Source organism: Tachypleus tridentatus, chromosome 10, assembly GCF_004210375.1.
Source record: "Tachypleus tridentatus isolate NWPU-2018 chromosome 10, ASM421037v1, whole genome shotgun sequence".
Classification (NCBI taxonomy): Eukaryota; Metazoa; Arthropoda; class Merostomata; order Xiphosura; family Limulidae; genus Tachypleus; species Tachypleus tridentatus.
Window position 1 is genome coordinate 162,170,435 of NC_134834.1, and position 27,221 is coordinate 162,197,655.

Here is a 27,221-nt window from a genome sequence, read left to right on the forward strand (position 1 = left end):
CCGAAATAACACGCAATCGAGAAAGGCTCAATTTGCAGTTAAAGAAATTAGTGTTATTCAAATTACACATTGGATAAACGTCTGCTTGTAACTGTTGGTGTAAAGGTACTGAAACGAGCTAACGCATTTCTTAGTGAGTGTATGAGTAACACCCTATTCTTCTACCTATATTGGTTCAAGTGAATTTCGGCATAAAAATCTTCATCATAAAAAGTCTAATAGTATTTGGATGGAAGGTAGGATGGTTGAAATAATATAACAAGAATAAAAAGAAAAGTGAGGAACTGTTATGAAAACAAAGAATTACTGCTATTTTATATTCTTCCCGATTACCTATTTACTTAGGTACAGAGGAAGGTTTACAGAATATTTAAATGAGGTACTGTTATTGTCTTGAGCATGACGAGTTGATTCTAGAATTCTGTTCATGTAGTATACAGACATCTGTCTTGCACGTTTAAAACCATCCGATTTCAAATGTACGGAATGTCCTACGTCTTTTAACTTGATAAAAAAACGATAACAAAAATGGCTTGATATTTTTTCGGTGGATAGAGGCATATTTTGCTTCCCTTTTCGAAATATTGATAGTGCCAGATTGATAGACATGGAACTAAATGAAACAACATTTCGAGGAAGGGTGTCTTCCATGTTCTTCATGGAAGCGAAGGAGTTTACGAATCGAAGACTTTAGGATAGCAAGGGATCCGTAACCCCACTTTAAGTCGTTGCGGAAGAACATTGTCATTGGTAAAGTGGAAGGCCATGGTTATAAATCAGAATTCATCTACCCAAAATAGAAAAAAACAAACAAAAATCGCTATGAACCTGGCATGACTCTTGGTATCACTAAAACAGTAAGTCTTGTTATTTACTCTGAAAAAGTTGCTTGGAGTTTGTGCACCTGCAGTAATCTTTGGTAGTAGATGCAATACTGAATGTTTACTCGGAAATTCGTTGGTAGGCCATGTAACTGACAGACATTCAGAGTGACAGAAACATTGACAGTAACAACAAATTAAATTTAAATGCATGCACACATTTATTAACTGTTCCTCTTTGTCTTAGTTTTATTAAGACGTGTATGATACTACAGGTCATGATAATGTTTCTTTTGTTATAAACGTGGTATTAGGAAGGAAATATTATGACTGTGCTAAACATAATATATATGTATAAGGGCTCGCGTTTAATGTGCTGCTTTAATAATTAGAAAAGTAAAATGCTAGTGTGTTTTAAAAGGATCGTTCCTCAAAGCGATATGTTTTGCGTGGACTAGTTCTTCGTAAAGTAGTATGTATGTAAGTAGGTAACAACAAATCCCTTTCTAAAACCAATATATCTTTGAAATAAGAAACAACTCTGATAACAGTGCATACTAAATTTAACGTGTGTAGATTTTGTAATTGCACTTTTAAGGGGCGGATCCTGAGCATGGATGGTAGAATATTCTGAAGAATAAGAACCCTATACACTAAGATGCGATCTGCTTTAGTTACAACAAAGTGTGCGGATATTGTTACTATTGTTCAAACACGTGAAAACTGAAGAAACAAAAACTAGCTTTAAAATTAAAAAAACAACAAAAACTTGCTTACCGTTGCTTGTAAACTACATTTTATCATGTTATTTGAAAAGAACAAATCCGATTTCGAATGTACGAAATGCCCTGTACTTTCTAAATTAATAAAATAAATCTGATTCCTGTACGGAATGACTTGTACCTTTTAAATCAATGAAACAAATCCGATTTCGAAAGTACGGTATGCCCTATATCTTTTAAATTGATAAAGAAAATTATAAAAACAACTGGTGATTTTAGAATATTTTATAGACCAAGTAAATTTTCTTTTAAGTACAAAATACTCTTGCCAATAATTACATATACTGGGCCAAAAACTAATTTTTGCTTGAGTTAACAGCATGATGTAAAGCTTTTGGGAATATTGAAATGTAGGTATGATGTGCAAACTATAAACACATAAGTTGAAGCGAATCCAGTTACAAAAAAAGAAAATAAGTAGAAAGGAAGAAGGTGCCTGAATTACATACAGAAAATTTTAATGTCATATTGCAGAAAAATGTTTTCACTAAGAAATGAAAAAAGAACATTTAAAGTAAACAGAATATATCTAATCAAGTTGACACTTCCTACATATAGAAGAAGAAAGGCAAATGATTAAAGTGTTGAGAATATTTTTTTTTTCTTTTCGTATATAACCTAATTACAGAAACGTGGATGATATTGAATGATGTGATATAATCGACTCAGTTCTGTTACCGTAACTTTCTGAATTAAAACCTTCAAAGGGCAGTTCATCAAAATCAATGGGAAAATTTACATTTTAAAATATTGAGATAGTTTCCAGAGGGATTTCTGTAATGTGATGAAGTAATTTGAAATTTTCCTCCACTTGAAATATACAGTTGTAATTAATTACTATATTGAAACATAACTGTGAAGGGATTACGTCTTACATAATGTAATTAGGCCCAAATATTATCTTCTAATCAAATTGAAAGGTTTTATTAGAGTAGTATGCAATTAGGGTTAGAATATTATACCAACAAGTTGTGACTCTTATGATAGCTGTATAACTGCTTAATAGTGTTAATCATAGAACTTTAAGCCTGATAGTAATATAAAGTAAACTGACTAATATAGCTCTATAGTACGTAGTAAAACGATCCGGACTTTTATGAAACTTCGTGTAGAATGAGGCAAAAACACGTGATCAGTAATATATATATATATAGCTTTTTTTTTTTTTAAACTGTTATGGTAATTTTAGTATTATTATAAATAGGAAATATTTCCTGTTCGTTACTTTCATTTTGTTTGATTTATTAGTTATCCCCCTCTCCCAAAGCATCAAGAATGTGTTTAGCTGAATCATGAAGGTTAATATTGAATTGTTTGTCTTTAGGTGCGATGTGACAGGATACAAAATAATGAATGATATTTCCACAAGGGCCAATGTATTTCTTATTTTCAATATGGGGAACACCTTTTGAAACAGATGGGCTAAAAGAGACCCCTAAAGTTAGGGCGTAGTCTTTCATAGTTTAGAACTACTGAGTGAGGGAAAGCAGTCACGTGGCAGCATTTAACTCAAAATTGAGTATCACAGATGATAACGACCCTAAAGTGTACAGCGTGTTTAGCTGCATATTGTGGCTTCAACCATGGACCATCCTATACGCAGTCAGACACGTAATCCTCCAGTCCACGCTCGATCATATTGGAGTCGATGCTTTTTATATTTCTGGTTAATCCAATAGTTGGGTCTCCCAGGGTCGAGTACATTACCTTTCTTGAACCAGCTGAGGTTAATTCACAAGTTACTGTTGTGAGATATTGTTTGTAATCTCCATCTATGCAACTTAAATATAAGTCCATCCCTGCTTCCTATGGATCTTGCACATTTTAACTGTAATACCACACTGATATGTAATCATGAACGTACATGAACCTTTTAAATATTTCTGGGCAATAAAGGGAGTGTGCAAACCTGTTAGTAAACCTAGTTCTAGACTCATGTGAATCAGTGTTTATAATAAGTTAAAATATTACAGTAATGTAAGTGTCCTCCAAACAGTTTATGTTTTCTCACATTGAATATCATAATTAATAGTATAATTCATATAATAGTATAATCATAGTATAATTCTGCTCATCAGTACGCATTACAAGCATGCGCAGTAAGAAGTTCACCCCCACAAAATCTTCCTAGGTGCATTATGAACTTGGCAACAACCTGCCTGTCTGCGGCAGTAAGCTGAGAAAAGTTGAATGAACAAATCACTATAACTACTCTATAAATGAGGGAATAACAACAGTAGGCGAATATAACTATACTTTTCAAGTCATTTTGTACAACAACATTAAAAGCTTAAAAATTTCAAAAAGATCTGACATTAAATCACAGTATACCAGTATAAGTAAAGGAAAAACAAAAGTACACAATTACATTATTATCTCTTTATCGAACTTAGGCCTAACATTAATTAAGGGTTTATAAAGTACAGCCTATATACAAATGAACTTGCACATTTCGGTGTCTACAATTACAATTCATTTATATTATTATAGGAACCTAGCTGCCTTCCCTTTAGTTTTACACTGCAAAATTAAAGACGGCTAGCGCAGATAGCCCTCGTGTAGCTTTGCGCGAAATTCAAACCAAACCAATAGCGTATTTTAATTTCGTGGTCTTCTGAGTAAATGAACAGGCGTCGTGAGGGTTTTAGAAATAAGGTTTAAAAGAAAAACCCTTTCCCACTTTTGCTACTTTTACATTTAATGGGAAATAAAAGAGTTTTGCCCGCTAGTGGTACAGCGTTATGTCTGTGTACTTACCACGCTAGAAACCGAGTTTCGATACCGTGCTGGGCAGGGCACAGATAGCCCATTGTGTACCTTTGTGCATAATTCCAAACAAACAAACAAAGTAAGAGAGTTCCACTCTTTATAATTTTGCGTGTAGGTGTCTGACTGACGCATCGATTTCCGTTTAGGAAGTTCATTATTTTAGATTTTCCTGGTGTAAATGCTGTTTCTGTTAACAGTTTACATGTTTACAATTGTTATTCATCAGTTTTCCATGTACGTGTCGACTTTTAGTTAAACAGATTCATGTAAGAAGCGTGAAGAAAAGAATGGAGATCAACCAAGGAAATGGTTCCAGTGGGGTAAATTCCCCCTTTGAGAACTTGTAGTGAAGGGGCTTTCGACAATCTCCTTCTTTTTTAATTAAGAAGTTTGTTATGTTAAAGATTTATTTTAAGATGAAGCAGTTACTTTTTATTATTCAATCTATACTAAATCTGATATCTTTTAAAAAAAGTACACTATCAGTTCTTAATGTATATATAATGTATATATTATGCAATGATTTAGGTAATTGAAACCTATTTATATTAGATTTCGTTTTAGCCCATCTTCCTTGAGCCTGCCATGACCAGGTGGCTTAGGCATTCGACTGGTGATCCGAGGATCGCGGGTTCGAATCCTCGTCACACCAAACAATCTCGCCCTTTTAGCCGTAGGGGCATTATAATGTGACGGTCGATAGCACCATTCGTTGGTAAAAGAGTAACCCAAGAGTTGGCGGTGGGTGGTAATAACTAGCTGCCTTCCCTCTAGTCTTACACTGCTAAATTAGGGACGGCTAGCGCAGATAGTCCTCGAGTGGCTTTGCGCGAAATTCAAAACAAACCAAACCATTTTCTTTGAACGTTTACATTAATGGAGTAGCGCCCCCTAGGTAGCTTTTCAGCAACCTACAAATAGTTTTGCGTGATCCTGAAAATACCGATGTAGAACGCTTCCCACCATAAAGCTACTTTATTGATTGTAGTGGGTGTAGTTAAACTATTGACATGAAGTTGAATAACTTCTGTTGCTACGATCAACAGAAAGAGAAAAGGATCTGTGAAACGTCAGTTCAGATGGGAGTTTAGTATCCCATATAATAATAACTATTTTCCAAACGAGGCAGTATTCCAAAGTATTTTATTATACCACTTATTTCTTAACATTCTTAGAATCTATTTACCCATTTATTTGTTTTAGTCTGTACAGTTAAACGCACTGTTTTTCAGTTAAGTTCCCTATATATATAAGACAATGCTCCCTGACTAGTTATTTTTATTAATTTTACCTTCAGCAACACAATTATCTCTGAAAGTTACCCTTATATCAGATTCAGTAACAACAGAAATCAAATGCTACGCTGACAGCATCTTTCAGCCAGAAGCAAGAATAACAACCAAAACTGTGCTCTGACAGCATCTTGAAACCTAATAAAAGCATTAACATCCAGAATTGTACTTTAACAGTCCAAACTGAACAGAAACCCGTAACGGGCCGACAAAGGATGGTGTGATTAAAATTCTTTTGTAGATTGTTGATGTATACTTTTATTACTGCTTCAGTGTATGCTACATAGTGCATTGTTTTGGTTACTGCTAGCATCCTGTTCAGAGGTTTAATTTTGTAGACCTAACGTATAGTTTAGTACCTTCTTTGAAATTTATATTTAGCTGTAGTAGTTTTTATCTGAAACTTTTGTCCATTAAAGAATTCCCACAACAATAAACTGAAGTTTAAAATAGTCGAATTCCTTAAATTAAAGGCATGAGACAGTAGACAAAATTAGTTGTCTATGAGGCTTTAAAAACGTCGTTAAGCTAAGTTCAGGTACTCACTATATATTATAACTGACATACTGCATTGTTTCGTTTGACTCTAAACATTGTATTGATGATTTTATAGTTTTATGTGTTGTTTTGCGGTTATCTGATAATGTAAGTACACAAAAACTTGGCAACTATATGGTAGGTGGTTCATAGTTGGATTTATCATTGGTTGTGCAGCGATATAAACCTAAAACTGAGAAGTATTAAGAAATGTAAAAACTGATTCAGCGCTGTTGTACTGAATATCTCTGAGTGTAGATAGGTAGGTCGTAAACAAGGTGAAGCTGTGCCTTTTGATAAGACGCTGATTGACATATCTCGTTTAATTTCAGTGTTCTCGAAATATGGATGTTTTTTAATTTCGCGCAAAGCTACACGAAGGCTATCTGCGCTAGCCATCCCTAATTTAGTAGTCTAAGACTAGAGGGAAGCCAACTAGTCATCACGACTCACCGCCAACTCTTGAGCTACTCTTTTACCAACCATTAGTAAGATTGACCGTCACATTATAACGCTCTAACGACTGAAAGGGCGAGCATGTTTGGTGTAACAGTGGTTCGAATCCGCGACCCTCAGATTACGAGTCGAACGTCCTGATCACCTGGCCATGCAGGGCCCGAAATATGGATAAAATATTTGTTTGTGTTTTGAATTTCGCATAAAGCTACTCGAGGGCTATCTGTGCTAGCCGTCCCTAATTTAGTAGTTTAAGACTAGAGGGAAGACAGCTAGTCATCACCACCCACCGCCAACTCTTGGGCTACCTTTTTACCAACGAATAGTGGGATTGACCGTCACATTATAACGCCCTACGGCTGAAAGGGCGAGCATGTTTGGCGCGACGAAGATGCGAACCCGCGACCCTCAGATTACGAGTCGCACGCCTTAACACGCTTGGCGATGCCGGGCCATGGATAAAATAATCGTGGGACTTCTCCATTAACCTGGAATTTCATACATTGGTTTGCTGCTGACGTGTGCTTCTAAGGGCTTGACATAGCTTTGTAGTTAGGAAGTTTGACTTACAATCTGTAGGTTGCGGGATCGAAACCCATCGCAGAACATATTTATCCTTTCAGCCGTCGGGGCTTTATAACGTTATGAATAGTTTCACTATTTATCAGCTCAAGTACTAAAGGTGAGTAGTGTTAACCAATTGCCTCTTCTCTAGTGTTATTACTTCAGGATTAAATACGGCTAGCTTAGACAAGCCTGTAGCTTTTTGCGAACATTCAACATGAAAACGAATTTCTGAAAAGCTGCCCATCTTTTCCGTGTGAAGGGACTTGAAAAACCTTGTAAGAAGAGCATTCATGAAACCATGTAGTTCTCTTAGATATGTTTTACGGATAAAGAAGCCCAAACTATAAACGGGATTATTGTACAGAAGTGTAGAAAATGTTATACGGTTCTCATACATTCTAGGAACAAATTCGTACATGCATGGCAGAGTACGATTTCTCGATGACTGTTAAAATCGAGCGAGGAATGTATGGTTTCATCTGCCATAATGCGTTTACCTATACATATGGTCGGTCATCTAGTGGAAATAAAACCTTGACATTTTTGCGGGAAAAAATCAGTCGGAGGTTAAAGAAGAATCAATAGGTTGTTTTTGCTTCACTGGTTTACGTATTAACAATTGTCTTCCATTGTTTTTACGGTATGTGGCTTCTTCGTTACATTTTCGAAGCTCCCTTTCGCAACAAAGAATGATGATTACATCTGATAATGTTATCAAAAAGTGTTCTTTACAACTGTCGTAAAATTGGCTTACTTTTTGTTTGTTTGTTTTATTGGGACCGTACAGTATTTGTACTACCATTCCTCTGTATTAGTTAAATGTCTTTAAAGGATATATATACATACAAAATTTCAAGTCATGGGACTGTAAGCACCGCTAATGCTGTTCTAAACACTTTTCGTTTTCCAGACAGTTTTAAAATTACTTTCCTATTATTTGATACTTTAAGAAATAGCAGCAACCTTATTTCAAATTGAGTGTAGTACAAGAATGTTACTTGAAAAACCTGTAAATTTTTCCTGTATATCCTACTTTTGATAAAGTTGATATTTCAGCTTATTCATCAGGGTGATGGCATCATCCGATAGATCTATCAGAGAGCCCTGAGTTGCCAGGTTGTTAAGGCACTCGACTTGTAATCTGGGGGTCGTGGGTTTCAATCCGCGTCCCACCAAACATGCTCGCTTTTCAGCCGTGGGAACGTTATAATGTGACGGTCAATCCCACTATTCGTTGGTAAAAGAGTAGCCCAAGAGTTGGCGGTGGGTGGTGATGACTAGCTGCCTTCCCTCTAGTCTTACATCGCAAGATTAAGGACGGCTAGCTCAGATAGCCCTCGCGTAGCATTGCGCGAAATTCAAAAAATAAACAAATAACTAGATCTATCAGATATATTTTCCTCCATGGTACTAATAAACATTTCATGCTTAAAGCATATGTATAATTGGTCCAGTGATATCAGTCATATTGTATCCCTTTCTTTTGTCTAGTTAAGTGGTAACTTATTGAATAGGTTTTTAGAGAAATGCCTAATAAGAGCTGTGGAGAACTGTTACCGTTCTTAATTTTCCAAGAAAAATGTATACATTCATCACATACATTTACCATTTGTATGACGTGTATGAGAAGCTAAAGACAATTAAACAATATTTTTAATATTCCAGCTGAAATTTAATCGCGACTTTATAGGATTCTTAAAACGGAGACTTTTAAAGAATTCTTAATTAACGTTGTGCATAAACTATACGCGTCTTCTGTTATCTGGTTTTGTAGTGTGAAAATAAAACAACTTGGTCTCGTAGAATGCATCTCCGTTTAATTGAATATCGTGAGAGAAAAAAAAATCCCATTTACAAGTTTCTGTTACGTAGATCGGTATACATCAGGCACACGAAACAAAGAAACAACTCGAGAATTCTTCATCTGAGAAAAGTTTAAGAGTTCTGCTCGAGTTCATTTGTCAGAATGAAAAACAAAACTGTACTCGTTCTTTATACCTTGGAGTGATCCTAACGATTTTTGTCCACATTCAGTAATCTCGACTTCAAACTTTTGCATACGTTAAAGGAGATTGTTTGAATATCAGTATTTTAAAAATTATATTAAAACATGCAGGAAGTTACGGTATAACAGTAGCTTTCTAAGTGAATTTCAGTTGCTTTGTTCAGACTTGTAAGAATCTTTAAAGAGCTCTTGTTAGAATAAAGACATTAAGTGGTTTATCAGTGATGTCGAGAAACTCACTTATTGAGAAATTTATATGCAAAATTATTAATATAATATTATTATATATTAATATAATATTAATAAATATTAATATAATAAAATAAATAAAATTATATATTCAAACATCTAATACCGCCCTCTACATTCCGACACTCAGTTACACAACCCCTTTCAAACATGTGGTCAGCTTCCGGTCAGTTACCTCTTTCTTTGTGAACCTGACGATGACCGAAGAAGGTCGAAACGTTGTTCGCTCTTCTGTGTAAAATATTTTCTCAACCCAAACGAGCCGTTTTTGCATATAAATTAAGTGTTATATTAAGAGAAGCCAACCTTTATGTTTATCGATGTGTTTGTTATCATAAGAACGAACTAAATATTTTAATTACCTGTAACATTTTATTCATATCATATTTATTACGTCCTGTATGCCTGGTAAAAACAGGAAAAGTGAAATTAATATTAACTTCTAACAAAAAGCAAGCCATCTAGATAAATCATAACTAAATATATATATATAAACCTAATAACAACCGTAACCAATTACATTTAATACTTGAACAATTTTACTTTTAGTGACTTGAATGCATTGTTTCATCAGTTATTTTCGGCCATAAGCCCAATAATATCTCATACCAGGGTCGGCCAGCCTAAGAGACAAGGTTTTGTAGTAAATCCATATAATACCCTAACAATGCACAATAATCGTTATAATGAAATCAAAATAACTATAATTTATAATAATCAATCATAAAATAAAATATTGAACATCAATATAAAATCTAATGAGTAAATTAGATATATTAAATATTTAGCCAACACTGTGTGTCCGATAAGAACTACCACATCATGGTAAAAGCTATATTCGGCTCGGCCAGCTTAACAGCTTTAAGATAATCCTTAATCCATAAACTAAGCTATCAATGTGATATATTATTTGTAATTAATACAATGACCAGTATTGTTAATGAAAGTAACCTTAAAGAAATGGTAAAGTTTAGCTTACTATTACTACAAGGAACTATTCAGTTGCTAATAAAATATACTATGACTGAGAGAGCAACCCATTATATATATACAAAACAGAATCACTACTCCTAAGGCACGTGTAAAACTCGTGTTACTGTTGGTAATTCCATTATAAAATAATTGCGGGAGGTTATACCCTATAGGCATTTTGTGTGATCTCATGTATTTTTGTGCAAACTAATATTAATATTGTGTGTGTGGTGTTTCTTTGTAGCTGAACGTTATATTTTAACAATGGGAGAGAAAACAAACAAACAATTTATATAATCTAAAACAGTACTTAAATTATTCATTTCCGTGCAGCTAACAATCTTGGTGTAGTGCAACTAACACTATTGTTTAATGGTAAATATTACAGAATTACTCGATATTTTAACGCGTCTTGTGGTATTTATTTGGAAATGTAAGAGGATCGAGCAAAATAAAATTACGCAAATATGTCTAATTGTGTATGTAGAGTACAACAACAAAGGAAGTAACACGAAAAATTAGACTTGTACGTCACGTTTCGTCCAAGTAGCGAAAGTTCAATGCCGTGTGATAAACATAAAGTTCACTAACAACGATAATCCATTTTACACTAAGTATGGAACATTTGAATAATTTACTAGTGGTTCGGTATACATACATATATATATGAGTGTGTGTGTGTTTATATATATAATATATATATTTCTAATTAAAGTAAATCATGTACAGAAAGGTAAACTACAATTAGTCTGGCCATCGGTACAGCTAATTAAATATATTAGAAAGTATTGTTTCATCGCTTGGGCAACTTTGCTGTTTATGGTACTTTCGGCCGTAAGCCCAATAATACCATAAGAAGTTGGGTCAGCTTAGAAGATTTAGATTACGCCTTTCCCGAAAAGAAAATTTAAGTTAACAACTGGAAACGTTCTTTATAGTAAAAGTGTAATAATAAACGACAAATGGAAACACAAGGTAAATGCATTCAATATATTAACTGGTATAACCAACATTATTAACGAAAGCAGTAACGAATAACCAAACCAGCATACCCTCTCTGTATATACGTGTGTGTGTTTATAAAGTACCACTCTATTCCAACTTATGAAAGATTATGGGGGTTGGAATGCCAACTTCAATGATAGTTTCGCTGTTTCCTCCATTGATGTATGCATTCCAATTATACCGTCTTGGATTTTTTATATTTTTTATTTATTTATTTCTTGAGCAGCCACCTTTCAACTTCTGGCTGCAGGCAGCGAAAGGTGGTAAAGATGTGGAATTTGTGAGTTAGAATACCCACATCTGTTCTCCCACCTCCCCTTTTCCCTCTCTTTTATATTCTGTGAGGCCTATGAAACTGAGGTTAAACTGAAAAGACGGTGTATCCCTAACGCAATTTGGGTCTTACTTCCGCCAGTACCTCAGAAACCAGGACCTGTCTTGTTGTGTGTACCTAGGTGGTACATGCTTCTTTTTTCATGTTCTAAGTGAAATCACAATTATATATAAAATTGCATATTATTACTCCGCTTTTGTATGTTGTTGTGGACATTCGAATTATGTTTCGTATCGGTGTTTGTCCAAAATCAGTAAAAGTATATGTCATGTGAGAGTGTGCGATTTTGTATACATTGCTTTTGTTATTACTAGAATAAAACGAATTGTGCAATTCGATATAATGATTCGTCGTAAGCAATATAAGCTATTTTAAGCTAATTATTCTTAAATGTGGAATGAATTAGAAAGAAAATATTTAAAAGGACGTTTTCCCATGAACGAGGCCCTGGCATGGCCAGGTGGTTAAGGCACTCGACTCGTAATCTTAGTGTTGCGGGTTTGAATCCCCATCACACCAAACATGCTCGCCCTTTCCGCCGTGGGGACGTTATAGAGTGATGGTCAATCTCACTATTCGTCGGTAAAAGAGTAGCCCAAGAGTTGACGGTAGGTGGTGATGACTAGCTGCCTTCCATCTAGTCTTACACTGCTAAATTAATTAGGGACAGCTAGCGCAGATAGCCCTCACGTAGCTTTGCGCGAAATTCAAACCAAACCCAAGAACTTTCTTTTGTATGTATTATAAATAGAGAAACTTTTAATTTGATTGTACAGATTTTAACAATAAGTATCGAAGAATTGAAACATTATTCAAGTAAAAGTGTATATTCGCTTTCCAGTGTTTCGTATATCTTGGTTAAATTTGTTAACTCGAGGCTAACAAGACAAACAAAAGTAATAATTTTTTCAGAACCAAATGGAATATTAATAATATCGTTTTCAACTTTCGTTCTTACTGGTATCTGTCTCGTTCGCAGTAAGTTCATAACGTTTTATCAATGTTTGAAGAAGTAACTCAGTTACAGATATGGCATTCCATCAAAACGTTTCGACTTGTTATAGGGCCTTATTTTCTAGATTCGCTTCCTTTTGAAAAACAAGCAAACAAACTTGCCAAATTAACCACTTACACTATGTTTGTGCAGTTGTAGAAATGTTTTGTGCCTAACGAACAGCCGAACCAAAAGAACTACCTTGATTAAGCTCTTGTCTAAAGTACACGTTTGAGATATGAACTTTTTTCTCAACTAATCTCAAGCGCACTAAAGTGCAATAGAAATTTTCACTGTTTTCTTAAAACCATTTATCTCCCTTTAAAATCTAAACTATATTTCTCTAGTTATTTGGTTTGTCGGTAAACGTAAAGAAGCACGTGCTTTGTATGCTTAGGAAGACAGAAGATCGTAAACAGTTGGTACTGCATTAAAGTTTTACGTCACTTTAGAATTACTAACAGACTCATAGTTTTGTCGATTCTGTTAATTGTGCTTGAAATGAAAGATGAAACGTATTTTATTTTTATAAATTATAACTTTTCAAGCTGATATTCATACAACCTTGGTCATTCAACGTGACTTAATTGTGAAAATTTGTGAGTTAGTCGATCACCTAATTAGTCCATGATATTTAGGCGCAAAAGTTCAGATTACAGAAATTCCTTAATTAGTACAGGAAGTCTCATACTGTGGTACAGTAGTACGTTGGTGGTACGTTGAGCTATGTCGGTGATGCGTGAAAAGTTACACACTTAGATATACACTGTTATCTTCGCTTCTAGTCTCACCTACCAACTGCGAAGACTTGCTAGTGTTTACTTAGTTTAAAATTGAATAAAATCACACCAGATATTCTTCAACTGCAGAAGGAAAAACAATTGTATCATTCCTATTGATGGATAATTGTGAAAAATATTAATTTTTGTTATCGTTTATTTTTCTTTAAATATTTTAAAAATAGGCTTGGGTGGTACTTCGAAAGAGTTTAAACAAAGAGTTGTATATGAGCCTGTAAAGTCTAAGAACCACTGAATTAATATAAAAAAGTATATTTCAAATAAATATTCCTAAACTGTAGCAATTACCACATCTGAGCAAATATCTAGGAGTCAAAGGTTAAATCCAGAGACTTACGTCTTATGGTATTACTTTAGATACGTGGGTCAGCCCTTCTGTAAAAGAATATTGCTTGGTTGTTTCGGCTCTAAGAAAAAAACGTGCTGTTAAAAAATAATTAGTATGGAATACGACAAGATGTCCGTATTGTGTTATAACAAAGAAAACTATGCGACTACTGTGATCACGCCCACAAAGGTAAAAATAATTACACATGCTATTGAATTATCATGTTTACAGTTCATACAGAATCAAGGAGTAAATGAATATCACTAATGACCTACATTCATACTGGCATGACGAAGAATAAAATTCTCACAATATTGATGAAAGTCATAGTTTCGTTTATTTTTAGTTATGAGATAAATATATCTATATATTGTGTGTATTTACACTGTATATATTTAATGTAGGAGGAAAGAAGTAGTGCTTTATGGAAAAGCTTGCAACAGCATGGTTGACTGGTATAATTGGTAATGACGTACAGTTACATTTGGAATATTAATGTTCTATATATGCCTGAAGGATAACATGAAATATATAGGAAAGGAAAGCTATACAGAAGAATTATGTAACGATCTGTTTGTTTGTTTGTTTTTGAATTTCGCGCAAATCTTTACGAGTACCATCTGTACTAGCCGTCACTAATTTAGCAGTGTAAGACTAGAGGAAAGGCAGCTAGTCATTACCACCCAACGCCAACATGTGGGCTATTCTTTTTACCAATGAACAGTAGGATTGAAAGACATACTATAACGCACACACGACTGAAATGGCGAGCATATTTGGTTTGACGGGGATTCGATCCGCGACCCTCAGATTGCGAGTCGAGCGCCCTAACCATGCGGACCCTTCTGCAATGATGGAGGGAACAAAAACTACTTGTTTTTTTTGTTCCACTATTGGACTTCGATAAACTGCCTCTGCACAAATTTATAAAAAAGTTATGAAATTAAGTTATCGTCCATATGAATGTTATATATATATTAGGATATTTATAGAGTCGAATAAAAGTAATGATAAGGTGGCGCCCCCAAGAGTAGCGCATCAGTATTTTATGATTGCGCACCGTGACTTTGTCTTTTAGCTCTCTGAGGCTCTGAAAGTGTATTGTCACTAAATGTTCTTGTTATAACCATTTTATAGCTGTAATTAAAGCAGCAATTCGTATGAACTAACTTTGTGCTATTTTCTGGGGTTCACCCCTAAAACCAAGAGGGAAATAAAAATAGATAAACAAAAATGCAATTTTGGGCAGAAGTTCCTGTCAAGATCGTGTTATTTTGAAAAGTTGAAGTTTCCAAACGTCACGAATTGTATCACACCTTGATATTCCCTATTGGTTTGCAAATGGTTTCATAAGCCTATTAAAACAGCAATTTTTCATTTGCTATCAACAAAAGGTTCTGCAATAGTCCTCTGCTCTAAGAACACTATTGGTTAATCCCTTACATGCAGCTGTCCCTCCAGATTTTGTATTAAATTTCTTTCAAAACTATCGTTCTCTTGGTATCGCCATATACATTACACATTCCAGAAGTTTATATTGACCCACGTAGTTAAAGTAAATTAAAAAAAATGCCCGAATGGTTGGCTTATGAAGATTTTTAAACGTCGATTGCTATTCTTTTTAAAATTATTCAGCACAGCTTTAGAGGATTAGCAGTAATTCGCATCTTTGTTGCAATTAAAGTAAAACGTGAATTTTTGTTATTAGTGCAGTGGTGTTGTTAGGAAATAAACATGAAATTTACTATTTCTGATTAGGTGCAACACAGGAAAAAAGTGCTACAGGCGCTTAAAAAGTATTATTTTATCTTGAATCGAAACACACGTTAATTTGTCGTGCAGCCAAAACAACCTGCACGAAACAGGATTGATAGTTTAGTGATTTTCCACTTTCTGTACTCGAACTATGGTAATCCAAACTATCATAGATTGTAAGTGTATATGAAACCTTATTTCAAATACCGTTATAATACACGAAATATAAAATTTCAAATGTTGATTGAACGTTTTCCTTTTTTTTTATCTTCGCACCGAAAGAATGGAAGTCATATTTGATAGAAAAACACACTTAAATATTGTGGATTTTTTTCTTTTTGAATTTAGTACACAATTATTTGGTCTAAATGTAAGTCATATGTGCAAAGTTATTCGATCACAAACGCTCAAATTTGACCAAACTTTTTGCACACGCCTACCCAAAAAGTTACGAGAGTTATCGATCTGACATTTTTACTACGGCTTCAACATAGAAAAAAAAAGCATCATATTTAATTATTTGTTTTCTTTGGGATTAAAGACGGTTAATTTAGAGCAGACAAACTATAGAGTGAAACTACGTGCAGATATATAAGTATTAGTTAGACCAAGCAAACTAGATTAGTAGTTTCTAGCTCAAGTTTTCAAAATAATCACACGTGTAAACGGTTATTATTCATCGCCAACTTTTAAGCGTAAATTTGCTGAATTTTATGGAATTATCTTAATTAAAAAGCGTTAAACGTCACGTCATGCAATTAGCATGAATAACGATGCTCGATACTGCTATGCCGACTGCATACGGTCGATGACAAGAAAGTAGTAGTGTAAATTATGTGATATTACGAGAAAGGAAGTTATTAACACTGTTTTAGAGAGGAAAGTTACAACCATATATTTTAAAGAATCTGGTTGGTTCTGTAAAGTATAGGTCTGTTCAGAAAATAAGGTTGCGATTCTAAAGCTAATGTTAGTTACTATCGAGCGCCACTTTCTTATTTGCTGTGATTTGTTGACTTGTATTAACAGATGGCCGTAATATCTAGTCAGAAAAACCATAGGCGTAAAATAAAGGTGCGATAAAAGATTCAATGTGCGATTTAGAGAAATGAAATCAAAACTTGTGGCCAAACTGATAGTTCCATCTTATTTGCATTGATAAGAAATTTGCAGCAAACATATATTCACGGCCCGGCATGGCCAGGTGGTTAAGGCACTCGATTCGTAATCCGAAGGTCGCGGGTTCGAATCCCCGTCACACCAAACATGCTCGCCCATTCAGCCGTGGGGGCGTTATAATGTGACCGTCAATCCTACTATTCGTTGGTAAAAGAGTAGCCCAAGAGTTGGCGGTGGGTGGTGATGACAAGCTACACTCCCTCTAGTCTTACACTGGAAAGCTATGGACGGCTAGCGCAGATAGCCCTCGTGTAGCTTTACGGAAGTTCAAAACCAAAACATGTATATATTCATTAGTTAGCTTGTCCTCGTATTTTGTCATGCCTAAGTTGAACAAGAAACGTTACCTAGCTAACTATTAAATAAATATTTATTGTAAAATTATTATTAAAGCTATAAGTGCAGTTACCAGTTTTGTGTTCATTCCTTTAAATCGCATGTTGAATCTAAGGTGTTTTTGATTAAATTGTTTCAAACCAGAGGGAGTTACCCGTATATAATATTTTACTAATATCAAGTTTTAATGAAATTCGAATCATGGTATTATTTATATTATTTCATTTTCAGACTGTTTATAATGATACGTGTGTGTGTATTTATAGCACCTTTTAACTCACACAGTTAGAGTGCGCAGATCACAGATAGCCCATTGTGTAGCTTTGTGCTTCCAAACAATAAAAATGTTCAATCCTTCAATCTTAGAATAGTAGGGAATACAACTAAAGACAGATCGTTTAAAAATTAATTTTGTATAATTTTAAGATAATGTAACCTGTTCGAAACCGTATACATATCTTCTGCTATTATTGTCAAATTATATGCTTTTATTTTATTTTTTTGTTATTTTAAATGTAAACTTTTCTGAGTTATTGTGGTCGAACCACAGGAAATACCGCCTAGTCTATATCGTTTGGTTCGTCGTTTTGTAACTGTGTATGTGTTATTTTTCAGGTATCATAAGAACTACGATCCCACTGGACTATGAAAGCACCCCAAATTACTGGCTGTGCGTCTATGCTAGAGACTGGGGAACGGTGCCTTTGTACGATCGAGTCGACGTATTCATTGAGGTTTTAAACGGGAATGACAACACGCCCCTGACTGCAGAGCCTGCTTACTTTCCTACAGTGGTGGAAAACGCTGAACTCGGAACATCAGTGGTCAAGCTGGACGCATTTGACCAAGACTCCCCAAATGCCGAGGGTATACGTTACGAAATCGTCGGTGGTGATTCCAAAGGATTTTTTACCATTAACGAAAATACAGGTAAATGTGAATTTATGAACAAATATAATAACATCCACATGCATCTACACACTTTTGCTGTAAATATTATGAACATAATACTAAACAATGTTCAAATGTAAGTTGCTGAGAGAATTCGATCCCTTTTGGTTTTATTTGGTGTGTATTTTATATACAAGGAAGCTTCGATATTACAATAGTTACTCCTCGGCTTGTGACTCTGTACTGTCTTACACTTACATCGATAAAGTACTTGCTACGCACTTAACTTACAATATTTATTTCTTCGTAAAGATATGGGAATATGTGCGATTGACTTTAAATCCTCACTTTAAATGTTTAGCATTCTATAATATGCCCATAATGTCAGATGGCATGTTATGAGTACCATCATAACGAATGATGGCTGCATTCTGATCACCTTGTTATAGAGTACGCTGTTTCAAGTTGAAATTTTCTGGTGATTAGACATATTTGGTCATGTCCAGGAAAGGTCTTTATTACTGACAGGTCAAAGGTCAAACACATCAATTATCAGGCAGTACTCGATTGATTTTTGCACCGGTAATCGAAACACGTATTATGTTCCCTAAAAATAACTATCTTCATTATGCTTAAAAATCGCAGGGTGCCAACTTATTTTTTTTAGCATAATGTGATTCCTTACTCAAGTAAGCTCAGCTCCTAAGTAATTATTAAGATCTAATACGTCAGGATTAACAGAGGAAAGCTACTGTGGTAAGTGACACGTGCTTCTTTTGTGGTAAATACCTCTGTTATAGCATGATATATATATATATATAGTATCCTTCCATAAGACAGAAACGACAATCGTGGGGGAGGGGACAGGAAGAGCAATTTTCCCAAGATCATTAGTAGAACCTGGCAAATATTCACTAGTATTATTATTGTATGCGCTTTAAAGCTCATAGTACAACCGGTGCCAAGACACAAATTACTGTCGTTTCACTTCAGAAAAATTCAATAATTTACAGGGCTTAGTGGACTTCGGGTCTCTTTATGAATTTTACCCCAATTTAAATTCCAAACGGAGTTGCTGTTATGTTTTTGTTTTTCATACAAGTACCATTAAAGTGTCATAAACTGCACAAACTCTAAAAAAACTTTCGTAATAAACCTTGGACCTCACTATATTGTTGGCATGTCGCCATTAAACTTAGGGTCAGGTCGTGGGTTATAAAGTTTGGTATTTAGTTATGTATTTACACGTTAGGATTTACAAGAGATTATTATGTTTTTGTGTTAACAGGTCGCAAAACTACAATCCTCGGATTTACAGTCCGGTACGCTAGGTCCAGCATGGCCAGGTGGATATGGCGTCTGACTTGCAACCTGAGGGCCGAGGGTTTGAATCCCTGTCCCACTAAACATGCTCGCCCTTTCAGTCGTGGGGGCATTATAATGTGACGGTTAACCCCATTATTTGTGGTAGCCTAAAAGTTGATGATGGATAGTGATGACTAGCTAAATTAGGGGCGTCTTGCGCAGATAGCCCTCGTGTAGCTTAGGGCAAAATTCAAAACCAAGCCAATACACTAACTTCTAGGCAATACCTAGCTACAAAAGTTTGAAACGAAGGGTGTATGATAATTTATTAAAGCAGTCAGTACTATTATATTTGTATTAAAGTGTATGAATTGGTTTAAACCTTTAATCGCCTTTTACACTTACGAACACATTAGATTAGTTTAGTATTAGCGCTTTCTATATGCTTGATGGCAAACTGAGGACCACATTGTGAGAATCAGTGATGAGGTACCCAATAAACCATATGCAAAGAAACGGGGGGCAAGTTAATACTTGTTAATAATTTCAAGGCCCCCTACATATGACCGCGTTTTACCATATATATTTTAGGAATTTTTATATGATAAATCTATAAATGCTGTATTTCCTGCAGTTTATACACCCCTGTTTTTCACAGAATTAGCATGTTCAAACCTCTCATGCATTTCAGCTCCTACGCCTAAAATAACTTTTGCTTCCTATGACTGCTTGGGCAGTATAAAAAATTTCAAAGATATGTCAAGTTTATCATTTGCTTAGTTTTCAAGAATCTCCCATTTTACAGCAAATTCACTAAACATTTACAGAAAATGTTGTAAATGAAACTGTTTGGTAGGCGTATCTATTTTCTTTTGAAGAAAAAACTGGGTCATCTACAATCAGACAACTTAAGAAATTGGAAATAGGTGGAGATATAGTGTTTTATTCCTCTAAGGATATTGTTTGGTGTCAATGATTTTGTGCTAACAGGATGTTACAGATGTTGTCATGCATTATAAAAAGTTAATGTAATTTGATCATTTAAAGTTTTAAACAATCGTCACAAGTCTAGCTCAGCATAATGTCATTACTTTCACTTGCACGTTCTTGCGATATAAATGAACAATATATTATAGGTAGAAGTATCATAGAAGTCGAACGTTCTAGGATTTAAAATAGACAAATACCTCGTGCACTTAATTGAGAGCTTCATTAGTAAGATAGCCATTGACTCTTCCCAGTTACAAATACGTCATGCAGTTAACTGAGAGCTGCTGAATGTATGGTAGTCATTAGCTCTTCCATGATATAAAACAAAGATTCAGTACGTTATATTAAAACGACGTGATGTTTCACCTTGTCGTTACAGTCCATTTTGCCACGTTCAGTCATACTTTATATAAAATTACAATGCATTTCAAATATAGTTTCTATTGCAAAAGGCTTAGTTATATAGCTGTCATGTTCAAAGCACACCCCCTCCTTACTAATGACTTTCCAGAATCCATCTAGTGTAGGAGGATAACAGTTTCCGAGCATCCGTTTCAAAAGTTTGATCGAACATAAACTCACCAACATTAGTTTTATGGAATAGCAAACATACTTGTCTCATTTTCCAACTGCTAGATATATGTGATAATTGATTAGGAGGTAAGGCTAAAAGCTAGTGACTTTGCTGTATAATGGGATATTATTGTTTGTGGAATTCTGTACAAAACTGATAATTCGATGTAGTAAACAGGGTGCAGAATGTTGGTCAGATAATAAACACTTTTGCTTCTTAACTTTTCCTGGCCCATTACGCAGCGCTGACCATGAATCCCTTCAAAAAATCTTTGCAACATGTTGTGTGCTATTTTTTGGATTTTTTTTCATCTACTGACCGAATACTATATAAAATGGCACAAGACTTGTAACAGTTATTGAGGTACTTCCCCTATTTGAATACGTCATTATGATCTGAGTACATGAATATATTTCATCAGAAATAGTTGTTACACACCCGTTCCAAACGCTATCACTTTTCATTGGCATCAAGCTACTTATGAAACGTCAAACAATATGAAAATGTTGTTTTGAACTTTGATAAATACCGTTTCAACGCGACTTTATTCTGACTGTGGAACGTGGTTTCACGTAATTTGTTTGTTTACGTATTCAAAGTCGTTTTGACATAACGTACTTAACCCCCTGCATATTATTGGAGAGCTGGAAGAAATATAGTAGCTGTAAGCTCTTCCCATGTACGACAACATTATGTGAACAACTAAGAGCTACAGAGAATATAGTAGTCTTTCTGAAAGGATTTAATCCCATCAGGTAACAATATTTGTGACATCAACTCTTTAAAAGAAGCTACAAGTTTTTGAAATGATCTAGTTTTTCAGCACAGGTTCTTTCACAAAGGTTAGTTTGTAGTTTGTAGTTAGCTACACAATGGGCTACCTGTGCTCTGCTCACTACGGGTATAGAAACCCGGATTTTAGCGTTGTAATTCCACAGTCATACCGCTGAGCAACATTTCATGAAGGACCGAAGTTGTCACGATAAGACAGCTGTTAAGTGGCTCTTATATATATATATATATATATGTAAGCGCAATTTCTTTCTGTGGCACAGTTTACCAGTTTCAAGTTTGTTTTTTAAATGAAGAATTGATGTTGTGAAGACAACTTAGTTCTTTACGAACACTTCTGGTGGTACAAATAATTTAAATGTTTTAACTACAGGTCACAATATTCTTGATGAAAGATTCGAGTTTACCACAAATCCCAGCCCTTCGACATTGGCACTTCTAAAAATGGTATAGTATTTTAAAGTAGTTTAGTTGCAATCCTTTTTATTCTTCAAATGACCCAATACTCATCACTGACGCTTCTAAAGAGAATAGAGGTTATCTGTGCAACTAACTTTGTTAATAGTATGTTCTTTTATGTTGGGTATAAGTCTTTGATAAAGCTCAACTGGTCACCACTATCATTTACAAAAAAGATTTTATCCTCGTGAAGCAAACCACCTGCTGTTGCCGATTCTTAAGAAGCGTTAACTTTAGTATCGTATTTTTAATCTCAAGAAATGAATTTCATTAAAAAGATGTTAAGTCACTGTTTTCCAGAGAAATAACAAATTATTTTATAAGGTCTCCCAAATAAATTTGGTTTCACACGTATAATCACATTTGTGTAAGACTAATTAACCTTTTTATCTTTCATCGTTTAATAAAGGTTTTGTTTCATACTCTTTCTAGCAACGAGTTTTATATAACTTGTCACTGCTACTTATGTGTGTTAAAATACAAGTAGTAATGGTGTAGTGTGCCTTTTATTAATGCAAAACTATTATACAAACATTAGAATCTGTAGAGTAAAACAATCAATAATAATATTCTTACTTAAAAGCAGTGAAAAAAACAATACTCAATTCTTCAAAAAGGCCTTTATAAACCTAGAAAGGTTTTACCAAGAACATTAGTGGTGTTAGAGACTGACAAAAACAAACCGGTATATTTTATATGATTTTAATATCGTGTTGAATATTAAACATTACTACTCTGTACATTAAAATTTCAACATGATATTCAATAATCAGCCCTTCTACGCGATTCGGAAGAATGGCTTCGGGTCTTGAAGCGCATTAGAAATTTACCATAGCTAATCTACTTCCTATTTTTTCTAAACAGTTCTTTATGTGCTAATAACCCGTTTAGTGAATAGAGAAACCAAAGTTTGATTCTGTAAATATATGCAGTAGAGAGAAGGAAAGTAGTAACCTTCGTCAAGTCCAGGTAACTTCTGTTCATAGATCACAATTTTTTTGTAACTCGTATACCACATGTCAATGAATATTTCATGAATCATTGCAACTCGCTTTAAACTTGGTGAAATTTTAAGGTGAATATTTTTAACTCTGACATAAGAAATCTTTGTTTTACACACACTCGCCTAAGGCTTGTATTCGTCACACGTTTACACACACGCATATATTCACCATATACATACATATATGAATTCATGCATATTTTGCTATAAATATGATCAAACTGACGTTCACCTCGTACCTGGTAAGCAGCTATTCGAAACTCAAGTATACGTTGAAGATAACACGTATTTACATATGTATACATGCGTTAGGGTTGGGCTTAAGTGGTAAAGGCTTGAAAAAGTTTAATACCACGACAAATAGTATAAAGATATCGACAGTTATAGAATGGATAAAAAAAGTTGGTAGGGCAAAAGCTTGAAAATCAGAAAATATGTTTTGATTCGTTCGCTCCCGCATAATAAATTAACTACAAATAAATGTTTGTTTGTTTGTTTTGAATTTCGCGCAAAGCTACTCGAGGGCTATCAGCGCTAGCCGTTCCTACTTTAGCAGTGTAAGACTAGAGGGAAGGCAGCTAGTCATCATCACCCACCGCCAACTCTTGGGCTACTCTTTTACCAACGAATAGTGGGATTCATTGTAACATTATAACGCCCCACGGCAGAAAGGGCGAGCATGTTTGATGCGACCTGGATTCGAACCTACGACCCTCGGATTGCGAGTCGAACGCCTTAACACGCTTGGCCATGTCGGGCCCAAAGAGTGAGCATGTTTGAGGTGACAGGGATCCGAACCCGTGAATCCGTTTTATGCATAGGACAGTTGTATATGACTGGACTAGGCGTGTATTAGTGGATCGCGTGACATACTACGTACAAGAGATCCAAGGTATCAAAATATAGGTAATCAGACGTTATTTACACATGAAACGTAAAGATGGATGGAGTTCATACAGTTACATTTAGTTATTTAAAAGTGAATCTTCTTTGTTTGGAAACAAAACAACACAGGTTGTATTGTAACGTAGGAATAAAATTACGTCATTTTGAATATACACTTTATTATGCATAACTTTACGGACTTTATCATTTTTTGTAATTTATATGAATTTTTTGCACAAATTTTACATCAACGAAAGAGAAAAACAACAACATTGCATTGAACTAGATCATTCACTTTGGACAGATAAATCTTCTTTTAGGCCAATAGCAAACACACAAATTAGATTATATGTGTAGGTTTCCCCTAAAGATGTCTGAACATCACTAGCACGAGCTAGGATTTGATAACAAAGTAAATATGACGACGTGTAGTCCTACGCCAACACGTAACTACTATTTCGCGAGTTGATTGATTTTAGAGTCAACAGGCGTTTACTTATTCCACAGTTTTTAAACTTTTCTTCTGTTCGACCTAAATCAACATACCACGAATTTCCTCAGGTCAAGTTTTATAATAATGAATAAATGAACAGCTCATTACTTGAATGCGATTTTGTTTTCAGAAAGTTTAGGAGCTTTCTGTTATCTACGTTAATATCACATTTATCACAATTATTTTTACGAGAGATAATACTTCAATAATAATAAAAAGTTACTTCAATTACTACGTTACGCCGATAGTGCCACCTAACAGCAAACATGAAAAATATTGTATACAAATGATATAATTTTATTATATTTAGTATAGTTTAGTATAGGTTCTGTCAACATCCACCTCCACATTTGACCTATTTTGCTTCTGATAACCAAGAGGCTTGTATTTCTTGGAGTTCATTAGGTACGACATGAAAACTAAGAGGCCAGTATTGAAAACATGGATTTTAGTCCAGTTTTTGACAGGCGGTAGACAAAACTCAAACTTCACTTACTTATTTCAGCCTGAACCTCGGAAGTATTCGTAATACAACTTTTTGATTTAGTGAAATACCACCTTCACTTGAAAACAATATTTATGGTTTCGAGTGTAACAGCTACATTTTTAGTTTTACCTGATTTATCATTATACCTGTTTGCTTTGGTTTGTTTTGAATTTCGCACAAAGCTACTCGAGGGCTATCTGCGCTAGCCGTCCCTAATTTAGCAGTGTAAAACTAGAGGGAAGGCAGCTAGTCATCACCACCCACCAACAACTCTTGGGCTACTCATTTACCAACGAATAGTGGGACTGACTGTGACATTATAACGTCCTCACGGTTGAAAGGGCGAGCATGTTTGGTTCGACGGGGATTCGAATTCGTGACTTTCAGATTACGAGTCGAGTGCTTTAACCACCTGACCATGCTGGGCCTATTATACCTGTAAGAACGCTTTTATTTTTTTCTCGGAAATCCTCTACAATTTAAATACAGAGATAGCGTTCCAATATATATAGCTTTAGATATAAAGTGGACGAAATACGGAATTAATAATACGTGTACACTTGTATATATACACTGTTATGTTACAGGAAATGAAGTAAACCTTCTTCTTCGTTTTGTTTTTTTGTAAAATGAAATTATTATATATTTCACACCTATTTATACACCGTTTCACAATTAATTTTGTTAGAGAGAGAAAAACGTGTGAACCTCTAAACCTTTCTGATTTGCTTAAAACAAATGCCCTGCGTGTAGAAAAGAAACTAACGAATAATTCTAGTAGCAAAAGTAAACTATATATATGTATAGATACACACACACTATGTGAACTAGATGGGGGACACTTATCGTGATAAGTTTGTAAGTTCGGGGGAGCGCCTAGGCTCTCGGTTTGTTTCAAAGGGAATCACCTGATGTTTATACATTATGTGAACTGAGAGAGAGAGGACAGTTATCGTGATGTGTTTGTAAGTTTGGGTGAGTTAGCTCTCGTTTGATTTCAGTGTAAATCACCCAATATTTATATATTATGTGAACTGAGAGATGATACACTTATCGTGATATGTTTGTAAGTTCGGGGGAGCGCCTAGGCTCTCGGTTTGTTTCAAAGGGAATCACCTGATGTTTATACATTATGTGAACTGAGAGAGGAGACAGTTATCTTGATGTGGTTGTAAGTTTGCAGATGTATTGTTAGAAATTCAAATGGATCGATACAATACATAAATATTCCGTATAGTAGTTTTGGCCAACGCATTTCAAGAAATAACTCGATCTGATTCAGTCCCAGGATAAGACGTGTGAAAGAAATGTGTGTTTATGACACTTTTCTTCTTCTCACGGATACAAGATAAGAAAACAGACAGATGTTTTGATGTTAATAATACATTAAACACAAGTGCTAGTTCTCTCCTGCCACAATCCAATCATTGTTTATATCACTTGAACACTATGTCGCGTTTAGTTTAACCAGGTAATATTCCGCCTGCTTTCCAACTGCTTTGTTTCCGTTTTTATCGTGTTTAATAAATACATTATAATGGCCGAAATTTCATATACTTGCTAATATTACGTACCATATTTTAATTAGGGGTTTAGGTTTGGAGGTGTGAACAGATTATTTTGCGCAAGTTCTTATCCACTGCTTCTATAGAATAAAAAAAAAAGCAACAAAAACTATATTCTTATTTTGGTCCTGATGTTAATTAATGAAATTATTTTTATTTTTTAAAAGTAAGCGAAAAACCAAACGTGATCTGAAAACACTTCGGCCCGGCATGGCCAAGCGTGTTAAGGCGTTCGACTTGTAATCCGAGGATCGCGGGTTCGAATTCCGGTTGCACCAAACATGTTGCCCTTTCAGCCGTGGAGGCGTTATAATGTGACGGTCAATCTCACTATTCGTTGGTAAAAGAGTAGCCCAAGAGCTGGCAGTGGGTGGTGATGACTAGCTGCCTTCCCTCTAGTCTTACACTGCTAAATTAGGGATGGTGAGCGCAGGTAGCCCTCTTGTAGCTTTGTGTGAAATTAAAACAAACAAACAAACACAAATTCACAATGTTTGTAGTCAGATGGAGCAACTTTTCGTGTGTAAACTTTTAGAAGATGAATTGTTAAAATGTTTTTTTTATTTCTTCCAAAGCGCTTAAAAAAACAATGTATA

General features: G+C 34.9%; 1 protein-coding gene across 1 annotated transcript in view; it reads left to right on the forward strand.

The window, feature by feature from the left end:
• LOC143230803 (fat-like cadherin-related tumor suppressor homolog) overlaps positions 1-27,221 on the forward strand; it is a 236,155-nt gene that overhangs the window by 119,667 nt on the left and 89,267 nt on the right. The window contains 1 exon segment of the mRNA XM_076464964.1: positions 17,797-18,111. Within this exon segment, the coding sequence (XP_076321079.1) occupies positions 17,797-18,111 (315 nt within the window).